We start from the raw sequence: 11916 nt of genomic DNA, 5'->3' as shown, positions 1-11916 counted from the left end.
TATTATTCATTTTCCTGTTAAGTTGCGAGCAGAAAACTTTAACAGCTCAGGAAAATACACGACGTAGCTTCAAATTAAAGTTCAAGGCGACATTATATATATTCCTTTATATAATAGTTTAACTGTAGATTAACATTAACTACATTGTAAGAAGGATATTATAGAGTACTCTTGGAACCAAGCTTTGCCTGGAAACTAAACTTTTACTTTAAAAGTTAATTTGTTCATTTTAAAATGTTTAAACCAAGTAACCAAGTAACCATGATTCTAACGATTTCCCCTATCAACATTTGAGGGAATTTTGAAGACATCGGTTTATAATATTTCTTTTAAATCATCTATTGTCTAAGTTTGAATCTATGCAAATGTGTTCAGTGTTCAACCATTAAAAATCAACGCTACTCTCTTAAATTCCTGGCTTTTCTCAAAAAGTTATTTATCTAAAGAATTTTGCTGAGTTATCATTTAATGAATACAAATTACGAATAAATAAATTAATAATTGATATATTGTCCAAAGCATGAACAATGAAAAAATTGCCTAAGGAACCGGGTTTATGCAAGAAACTCAAGGTTTTAAATCCTATAAATATTTGCAACCTGATGGTTGTAAACCCTTGATATTTCAAACTCAAGACAAATTAATTAACATAATTCATTGCTTGAAATACCAAAGGTTGCAAATCAATAGTTTGTGACAATTGAGCTTTTTTACTTTGTTTAGTTTTGAAATTTTCTTTTTATTTAGGGTCAAAAAAATATCCTGTATCTCGTGTTAAAATTTTCTATCCCTTGAAGAGTTAAGCTTAGGATGTTGGACGTGAGATATAAAAAAAGGATAAAAGAGTAATATTTGAATATATACAGTAATTAACGAAAAACAAGGATTTAAGTAGATGAAAGGATGAAAGGATGAATAAATAAAAGAGTTCAAAATAAAAGAGTTCAAAATATAAGGAAGGATGAATGAATGAATGAATGAAGACCTCCTGAATCTTTCTCTCCAGCTGCCTGGCGTCCTCTACACTGAGGTTGTAATCCTTGGCGACCTCGGCCACCATCTCTTTCTTCTTCGCCTGAAAATAATCAATCAATCAATAAACAAACTAATTTTACAAATATTTTCACAAAATTATGTTTTTAACCTCTATCTCAGTTAAAACTTTTAAACTATTTTATTTATGCTAGAAACACGGACATTTTCGTGGTTCTAACCATAATCAAGATTTAAAGCAAATCAGTCAAGGGGTACATACATGACCTATGATCGGACAGGCAGACAAACAGACAAACAAAGGTTACTTATTACTATACATATATATACAAAGATATAACATGAAGTGTATACAAAGGCTGTCTCAACTTATCTTATTAAAAGTTAAGAATGGACTCTGTTCAACAGTAAAAGCGAGTTTAGATGAATTTTACAAAATGTTTCAAAAAAAACTAATTTTTAGTGACCCCATTCTTAATCTTTCCGTTTTTTATTCTGATAATAAAAAAGTTGAACTTATAGTTGTTTAGAGACCTTTTAAAGTAATAATTTTTTTAATCATCTCTTATAGTCTTTAACTGTACATGAAGTGTACCCAGAGGCCTTCTAAACTTATCTTATTAGAAGTTAGGAATGGCAGTATACCTATTTCAATGTAAAGGGACTATGCACGAGTTTAAGATTGAAATCAGAGGGGTTTATTTTGTTAATTTATATATTTATACCAGCTAAAGTGCCCATCGTTGCCCGTGGAGGGGAATAAAAAAATCGAGTTTTGCAAGAAAACATTTCTAATTTTATATGAAGTTTTGATTTTTGGGAAAAAAATTCTAATTTTTTTAGCCTATGTTACCCCCAGGGTATCCATGGGTTCCCTCAAAATATATCAGCAAATTTGGTACAGCCGTTTGGCTAGCTTTAGCTAACATACATATATATACACATTACATATATGCAAATATATTAAATTCGTTTGGCGAAATTTTATTTCTTGCAAAATTTTGTTGGGAAGAAATTTTTCTTGCTATCTGGGCTCAGGTCTTAAGTTCTTATTACTACAACCCCCCCCCCCTGCCCCTTCTGCACTTTTATTAAAACATTAAAAAGTGAAAAGTTTGACAAGATGTCCTAAGCAGATCTACTTCAATATATAAAACTTATTTCTGGGATTTATTAGACTTATTAGAAGCATTTTAGCAGAGATGCTTAATTGAAAGTAATACAAAAGCAGCTCCTAATATGAGAGTACAACAATAGGAGCAGTTTTATTAGAAGTAGCTTAACAAAAAGCAGCATTATTGTGAACAACAAGTTCAGCTTCAGAAGAAGCAGCACTATTAGGAAATATTAATAATAGGATTTTTAAAAGCAGTTTCATTAGGATTAGTTCAATTTGGAGCAGTTAACTTGAAAACGGATGTAATAAGAGCAATTTCAATAGAAGAAGTTTTATTAGTAACAGTTTCCTGGTAGCTTGATTAAACAGTTTCCTTGTAGCTTGATTAAACAGTTTCCTGGTAGCTTGATTAAACAGTTTCCTGGTAGCTTGATTAAAAGCAGGTTATCGTAAGCAGCTTTATTCCAAATATAGCTTCATTCAGTGGAATGCTATTAGGAGCATGCAGTTTCTTTAGGAGCAGCTGTTTTAAGTGTTCATGTATTTTCATCAAACAGGCGCTTCCTCAACAAGAATGTACAGATTGAATTTAGACTTTTACACTTAATTTTAACCGTATCGATGTTCGATCAATTTAACAGTATCAATGTTCGATCAATTTAACAGTATCGATGTTCGATCAATTTAACAGTATCAATGTTCGATCAATTTAACAGAATCGATGTTCGATCAATTTAACAGTATCGATGTTCGATCAATTTAACAGTATCGATGTTCGATCAATTTAACAACAGTATCAATGTTCGATCAATTTAACAGTATCGATGTTCGATCAATTTAACAATATCAATGTTCGATCAATTTAACAGTATCGATGTTAAATCCTGTTTTCGAAAAATATGATTGTAATGGTTTCCGTGGAAAATATTTTGAATAAAATATTCTGAATGTTGATCAAGGTTAAACCTTGAATCTTATGTAGAGAGAGAACACTAGAATATAGAGGATCAGACACCACCAGCACACACAATCATATTTATATATAACTAGCTCATAGCCCAGCGTTGCCCGTGGAATTTCAGACACTTGAAAAATTTCGAATTTAAAAAAAATTTAATTTTGAAAATTAAAATACTTTGCATTTTGAAAATAAATTCAAATTTGTTTAGCGAATTACGCCCGGGGGGTACCCAAAGGTTCTCTCAACAAATGCCCGCCTATTTGGTTCAGCTGTTTGGCCAGCTACAGCTAACATGTATGATACATATACGAGGTTCTACTGTAACTATAAACTTGTTTTTTTTTTTCATTGCAAAATCATAAAATAAGCCAATAAATGACTATATTCTAGGCAGAAAACTTTATTTAATCTAGCATCTTCATATTTTAAGAGTTTAAATCGCCTTTACTGTTATTTTTACTGTCTCATTCTTTGTGGGTAACCCTGTATATATACAGGAGCGAAGAACTTTATTATATAGAATAATAAGAATTCAGGAAGTTTAGCAAATACACACACTTGAAAAATTTCTAAATCCAAATTTTCTCTTTTTTAAAACCTTGAGGGAACAACGTTTATTTCAACGTAGACGTAATGTCAAGTAACTCTCGAGTCTCAATCTACAGTCAATGTCCGACTCACAATGGTACCTTGAAAGCTATGTATGATATCCAGTATCTTCTAAATTAAAATTTTATCATTTTTAATTGTGGTTTCTCTCTGAAATAATTTTCGCATTTTGGCTTCAGAAACATCTGAAGAAACTTTCTGAATTGAACACTCTTTTTGATAAAACACGAAGATCTCTCTCATTATTGATCAAAAAGGTTAAAAAGCCAATTTACAAATGGAGATGCAATTGAAATTATGTAAACAGTCCTTTATAAATGAAAAAGCTTACCTTCGAGTTTTCTGCAGGTTTTTTAATTCCATACTTCTGTCTAATCGTCTCTCTCACCTTAACAATAAAAATAAAAAATGCCTAGAAAAATAATTGAAATGTTAAGGGATTAAATGACTCTAATCATATATTTTGAAGACTCAGAAATTTGGCCGGAAATGAGGATTTATTAAAGTAAATAACCATAGTCTTAGTTTGAAAAATATTTACGAAAATTTTTAATTACCCCTTGGTAACCGTTATTTTTTGCCTATTTTACAAATATACTTGTCTTATTCTTTTAACTAAGAATTTTGTTTTCCTGTTTGATAATATTATGTATTTCTTTTTTCTTTATTTTCCTGGCAAACTTTATCAAATGAAAAAGACGAAATAGAAAATAATTTTTATTTGTGAAATTTAATTAAAAACAGTTAATCTAATTGGAGACCACAGGGTTTTCAGTTTTCCAATAAAGTGTCAAAACACAAAAAAATGAAAATGTTTTATATTTTCTAAACCGCAAGATACAATAGATAAAAAGGATAGATAAGACATGCCGTCAATATCGTTCATTGTGGTTTAAGGGGGGGGGGGGTAAAGCAGTCCATAACACCCCCATGAGGAAAATGTGGGGATGCATCTTTTTTACACAATAACTTAGGGGAATGAGGGGAGTAATAGATATTTGTTTTTCAATGAATGGGCATAAACTTTATTCTTTTTTTTGGGTTGTAATTTCAACTTTTATTTGCATGAAANATAAACCTTCCCTGGGGTCCCTAGATGTCCCACAAAAAATTTGGGCCCGATCGGTTCAGCCGTTTTGACGTTTATTGGATACAAACAGACAGACACCCAAACAGACAAACAAACAAACAGACAAACAGACAAGCCAAATTTATATATATTCATTCATGAAGAAGTCTAGGGTTAGTAAGGTAAAATCAAATGCCAAGGCGTTGCGACACTTCAAAGTCGATCCAGTCTTGAATACTTTATTAGCTAAAGGGCCCGGCGTTTCCCGTGATAAAAAAAACAAAGCAAACAAATTAAAAAAAACGATTTTTTGTTGTTGCCTAAAACACCTCACGGCCAACCATGATTGTCAACAAATTTTTTTAGCCCATTCGGTCCAGCCGTTTGGCCGGCTATCGGTGACATATATACGACTGTTTTGTTTTATTATATAGATAGTGTCAATAATTATTATGTATGTTTTCATGGGTCCATATGATTCCATCTAATACTATCCCAAATGTTGATTGATTGACTGTAAACAATTGGAAGTATGATATTCAAGTTGTAGAAAAAATTCCATATTGCAGAATGTAAACTGCAAGGGAGTGTTTATTTTTCTGTATATCATAATTTATCTCTTATATTGATTAATGATAAATATCATCTTTTAACACCCCAAATGCAGTACACATTTCTGAAGTGCAGTACAAACTTTCCAAAGTTCACAATGACACGGAAAGTGTATTTTAATGCCCCTAAATGTACTTTCAACCCCAATCCCGTCTAGGATCAGAAATGGAATTATATATAAGGACCCCTGAAGTAAAAGTACTTCTTCTAACCAAATTTTTCATTATTTGATTAAATGCAAAACTTGTGATAAAAGTATATTTTATAGGATCAACTGCATACAGTAATATCAAATATATTATTAGATTTTTAAGATCAAATATTGAGATAGAGGTAACCCCAGAAGGGTATTAAAGGGAGTGACCGGCTATGTATTGTAGTTGAATGAGTATGCAGTATTGTGGACAATTTTTTTAGGATTCATTTGAGACATATAAAACTATTCTACGACGTAAATTTACTGAGTTTGATCGCAAAGTCAACTTTCAAAATCATCTTTTTGGGTAAATACGTTTTGAGAATCGTTTTTTTAATTATTAAATAACGACAACAAAAAATGTAACAAAATTCTTCAGTAACCTTATTAGTTGTTTAGGAACAGGTTGAGTAAATACATATTAACGCTTATCATCAAAAATAAGTAATCTTATTCAATTATTAGTTTTTTTTTCTCATTATTCACAAAGATTTTCTGAAATTTTTATTGAAAAGACAAAATTTGAAGAATTTGTAGAATTTGTGAACGAATTCTACCATTGATTTATTGACAAATTTCTTTTGAAAAATATGTTCCTAAACATCTTATTTGATTACTGTATAATTTTTACTTTATTTTTCGTCGTTGGTTTTTAATAATTCAAAAAAAAACCATTCTCAAAACGTTCACCCAAAAAGATGATTTTGAAAGTCGACTTTGCGATCAAACTCAGTGATTATACATCGTAGAAACGTTTCATATGTCTCAAATGAATCCTGAATAATTTGTCCAGAATACTGCATACTCAGTTCAACTACCATACATAGCCGGTCTCTCCCTTTAAAGCAAGTCTTAACTCTGTAAGTAAACCAGTTTTGCTACAAAATGTTTTCAAATAATACTTTTATTTTTGCATGAAATTAGTANCACTATAAAGAATTTTAAACGAAAGAAGAACTTTTGTCGAAATAACTTGCTAAGATGTCTGTACATTGTACACATATGTAGTGTAAAGTTAATTATTCTTAAGGCAAAGTTTTCAAGAGATTAAGTACATAATGGAGAATTCAAGACCCTCTCCATATATAATCTGTATTCTAACATGATATAGCTGCATCATTGCTTGGCCCTTTTCAGAGCTGAAAACTTTAGAATGATGGATATCAAGATTAATACTTAAACTTCTGGTTTTACTAAACCCGAGATTATTTTAATACGCATTCGATATCCAAAAAAGAAGTATAAAATTCAACCAGTCAGCGTCTGCGTATCATGTTAAGTTAATCTTTAACTTTTGAAAACCCGTTTTTTTCTGGTATTAATTGTGTCATATCATATCAATATAAGTTTTGGATTAATGTTTGTTAAGACTCGTTTAAAATGATGATAGTCCTAAAATGTGATAAATATATTTTTTAATAAGTTCATATTAATATGATTAAATTTATATTTGCTTAAATGCTCTAAAAGCCGGCTTGTGAACAGCTGACTTTAATTCAATCGGATATTAGTTAATCGATATAGCATTATATCTGTAATTGTTATCAAACTTAACTCTTATGCAGTGGGGATATCCAAAAAAAAGGATTAAGAATAAAATCAAAAGTGTGTACATTGGATACTCAGATTAAGCGATCAGGATTAAGGATATTCCATTCTAAAGTGTTCAGCTCCGGTTAACTAACTAATAATAATATGTATCTAAATTTTACTATTTCCATAGTTTTTCTGCAGAATTCTAGTTAGTTCCTATTGGGCCCTTGTAAAGGAACTGTAAAGATGAAAATTTCCGATTCACAGCAGTACCTTTAGAAGCTTTGTCTGATCAAGTATGAACCAGATATCAATGTTTATAGTTTTGAAAACGAATTATTTTTAATTGTGGGTTCTACACAAAAGTGACTCATGCGCATTTCTTCCGCAGCAAAACAAAGAGCAATTATCACAAAATTTGTCAAGCTAGGAAAACAACAATATCTTCCACATCTTTGATCAGATAAAGGCTTCAAGGATACCATTGTGAATCGAGCATTGTCATCTTACAGAGCCAAGTGCTGCATCTATTAAAAAAAACATTACAATCCACAAAAACTCTGAATGGAAAAAATTAAAAAAAAGACTCATGAAAAAAATATTCATTGATAGCAAACATTTTCAACCAATTTTCAGACGACATGTGCAGCGTTTTTCACCTTTTCAGACGACATGTGCAGCGTTTTTCACCTTTTCAGACGACATGTGCAGCGTTTTTCACCTTTTCAGACGACATGTGCAGCGTTTTTCACCTTTTCAGACGACATGTGCAGCGTTTTCTACCTTTTCAGACGACATGTGCAGCGTTTTTCACCTTTTCTCTTTGGTATTCTTCTTGTTGATGTCTCTTTCTTCTTTCCTCTTCAGCTTGTCGTTGTGCTTCCTTCCTTTTCTCTTCATCCTTAAATAAAATGTCAATTTCATGACATTTAATCAAAATTTCCATTTATGCGCAGAAATGAGTTTTTGTGAAAGTTTGCACGATGATACACTTTGTTTAAATTTTATTTAGTAAGAGTTAAAAAGTACACAATTTTAAACTGTGAAAACTGAAAAATATCTAAAATACAACGGCGACATTTCAGGGGAAACTAGTTCCAAAACTAACACTTGGCAATCTGCAAAGTTATCTTTTTCAAGCGTTTATATCTTTAAATTCAAGACTAATTGAACAAAAACACGTCATACATTTATTAAAAATGGCTAAAACTTTTTATTGAAACAGGAAATGTCAACTTTAAACTAATAGTAAGATATGATCATTAGGTTCTTATGTTATTGGTTTTCATTTTTGAACATATCCCTATTTTGAAAAGATTACCGCATTCAGCTCATGTCGCGTTTTTAGAACATATCCTGGTTTTGAGACAATTACTGAATTCATATCAATGTCAAGCATTTACGCACTTTTGATCAGGTAAAAAATTAACAAATAAGAAAACAAGAAAATGCCGTTTTTTATAATTTATAAATCATTACAGCATTGAGAAATTAAAATATTGATATAATTTGTTCTTACAATATAGATTTGACTTGTATCGCGGGAAGGTTGTTTATTTATAATTCGGGAAATTAAATCAATCTTATTCTCGTATTTAACATATAAAATAGGGAAATAAAGAGTTTAAAGTAATTTATCAGTTAGTTTAGTCTTGCAGAATAATTTTTACTTCCAGTGATTTATTTTGTAAGTTATAGAAGTGAGATTTGTTCTGAATTGAGTATTATAATAAAAAATGGGAAAGTGGGTTTTGTCTCGAAAACGCGACAATGATTCAAATTCAGGATATGTTCGAAAATGGAAAACCTGACATTGTCTTGAAAACGGCCAAGGGTTTTGATAAAAAGAACTCCTTTTATAATTTAGATTCAAGAGAAAATAGTTTTATATTAGGAATTGTTGTCCTCGTCCAGATTAATAAAATATTGGTTATTGTTTTTATTATCGACTTTATCTCTGGATATGGGTCGGGATCCCATATTGTGCATTTTGTGTCCATTTCTAACACTCAGTGTTAGAAATGGGCCAAGTGTTAGTTATGGAACTAATGTCCCCTGAAATTAAAGTGACCGTAGACTCAATTGCATGTGACTTTTTATATAAAGAATGGCATGTCTGATTTACAGTGGTACACTTTGAACCTCTATTAAAGGGACAGACCGGCTATGTAAGGTAGTTAAACTGAGTATGAAGTGTTGTGGACAAATACTTTAGGATTCATTTGAGACTTTTCCGCGATGTATAATTACCGAGTTTGAGTGCATAGTCGACATTAAAAATCATGAATTTGGTTGGGTACGTTTTCAGAATCTGTTTTTTTATAATTTTTAAATAACGACGACGAAAAATAAAGTGAAAATCATACAGTAAACTAATTAGACGGTTATGAACATATTTTTCAAAAGAAATTTGTCAATAGATAAATGCTAGAATCAATTATTTCGTTTTCATAATTATATTGAATTTCTTACTTTCTATGAATTTATTCGCAGATTTCTACAAATTCTTCAAATGTCGTCTTTTCTATAATAATTCCAGAGAATCTGCAGAAAATCTTTGAGAATAATTAGAAACTAGAATAGTGAGAAAAAAGACACTAATAATTGAACGACATTACTTATTTTCGATGATAAGATTAATTTTTATTTTCTCAACCTGTTCCTAAACAACTAATAAGTTTACTGTAGAATTTTGTTTACATTTTTTGTCGTGTTTAGTTATTTAATAATTAAAAAAAAAGTTTCTTATGTCTCAAATGAATCCTAAAGAATTTGTCCACAACACTGCATACTCATTTCAACTACCTTACATAGCCGGTCTGTCCCTTTAATAATAAAGAAGATATTGTCGTTTTTTTCTATCCTGTACAGTGAACAACATGATGAATTTTGACCATTTCCTTCATTGTCTCTCCCAGTCACTTTTATAGAGAAACCATAATTTGAAATAATTAATGTTGGGGTAAAGAAAACTAATGAAAACTAAAGAAATCTCATTTATACTTGAACAGACACAGGTTTAAATGGTACCATTGTGACTCGGAACATGTCATACAAAAATGGAGGGTAACTTGAAAATACGTGTACAGTCCCTTTACAGACAAGATATCGTGTACAGTCCCTTAACAGACAAGATATCGTGTACAGTCCCTTTACAGACAAGATATCGTGTACAGTCCCTTTACAGACAAGATATCGTGTACAGTCCCTTTACAGACAAGATATCGTTTATGAGATAAAGTAATCTGTCTTCAAACAAACTTTGCATTACATTTTTTTCATCATGAAAAATTTTGTATTGTGAAACTTCTGGAAAAACATAAAATAATAACTTAAATTTTGTGAATTGTCTTTTATTTAGCTTTTTACCCCCCCCCCCCCTCCTCCTCCTCATACCTTCCGTTCTTTTTGAGTAGGAGGTTCCTTTTTTGGTTCGTCTGATCCACCAAATCCGGTCAATTCTGAAAATTTTTAGATCAATTCCTAAACTTGAATACGGGAAATTATATAATATTCCAAGAATTTCTCCAGATGTGAAAGAGGCGTAAACCGGGGACAGAGTCTCGCACCCTCCCCCCTCGGCCCTCCTCCCCCCAACCCCTTCCTAGAAAGATAATGGATTTTAACCCTGCATTACATAAAGGCCTATAATAAATCACCTAATGGTCGAATTTTGTATATGTTACAAAATTATAATCCGACATCTTTCACTTTACAATTAATAACTCCAAACAAGATTAAAAGTTTATTTGGTGTAAATTATGAACGGACTTTTAGCTAAACTTACGATATATTTTACAAAGAATGTCTTACCTTTCAGATCTGTCAGTTTAGCCAACATTGCAAGCTTAGACGCCATTCTTGAAATGTATAAAAATTGTGTTTTCGGGAAATTCTTCAACACTTGATCTTTAATATCACAGACTGTAGAGTAGACTAGCACCAACCACTCCCAGGCCTTTTATAGATTCTACGCTTCTGAGAAATCTTAACGCTGCAATAATCTCACTCTAGTCGTCTATAGTTTCAGTATCACTTTACCACCACTGTAGCTTGATTTAACTAAAACTGGCTTGAATAATGCATATACCGCCTTCAGCTGATAAGAAGAATAATTGCGTAATTTCTTGTCATGCACAATAAATTCGTAGATTTGTTTTTCAATAGGTTTTGATACTTTTCTTATACAAAAGCTATGAAATTATCTCAATTCCTTGAGTAATTTAACGTTGAATGTCTTGTCAACTGTAAATTGAGGTTTTGAATATAACGAAAAAAGCTTCTATGATAATGTACGTCTGTTCAATTAAAAACTTGAGTTCAATTGGTCACTTTAACAGTTATGTAAATGTTAAACTGTTAATTCAAATAATTTTCACTATAATGTGTTACCCTGTGTAGTGCACACTATATAACTGTATGGAATCTGCGGGTCTAAACTATGAAGGTAGAGAAGGTAGAAGGTAGAAGGTCACCTGTTCTTCTCAGAGTGCGCTGTTGTATAGACTATTATACACTAAACATAGGTGTGACAACAACTCACAAGTACTTAAACTCAGGGTCTTTTCTGTTTTAAGAGGGGGCCGAGGGTTAGGGGAAAGGTACAACAACTTTGCAATAATAATGGAAAGATTGGTAAAATGTAGATATTTGTCAGGGGCGTATACATGATTTAAGATAGGTATGCATAATTTTGAGCTTAAAATCAGACATCTAAAGATTGCATTTTTTAGACATTAATTCTTTAAAAATCTTTATTTACTTTTCTCGTTAATATCTCTTCCCTTCTTTCTTGTTTTTTCTGTAAATGATGGTTTAAAATGAAA

At 31.2% G+C, this 11916-nt stretch overlaps 1 protein-coding gene across 1 annotated transcript; it reads right to left on the bottom strand.

The window, feature by feature from the left end:
• Window positions 1-345: 345 nt before the first annotated feature.
• LOC111701870 (complexin-2) lies at window positions 346-10949 on the bottom strand. Its single transcript, XM_023473349.1, has 6 exons — window positions 10904-10949; window positions 10487-10551; window positions 7905-7991; window positions 4012-4068; window positions 986-1075; window positions 346-357 (listed from the first exon to the last, which is right to left on the bottom strand). Exons 1-6 carry the CDS (start codon window positions 10947-10949, stop codon window positions 346-348), a joined length of 357 nt encoding a protein of 118 aa, XP_023329117.1.
• Between the last annotated feature and the right edge of the window lie 967 nt (window positions 10950-11916).

This window comes from Eurytemora carolleeae, unplaced genomic scaffold, assembly GCF_000591075.1.
Source record: "Eurytemora carolleeae unplaced genomic scaffold, Eaff_2.0 scaffold479, whole genome shotgun sequence".
NCBI lineage: Eukaryota > Metazoa > Arthropoda > Copepoda > Calanoida > Temoridae > Eurytemora > Eurytemora carolleeae.
Note: the sequence above shows the minus strand (reverse complement) of the source record. Positions and strands in the feature narration are given on the sequence as shown.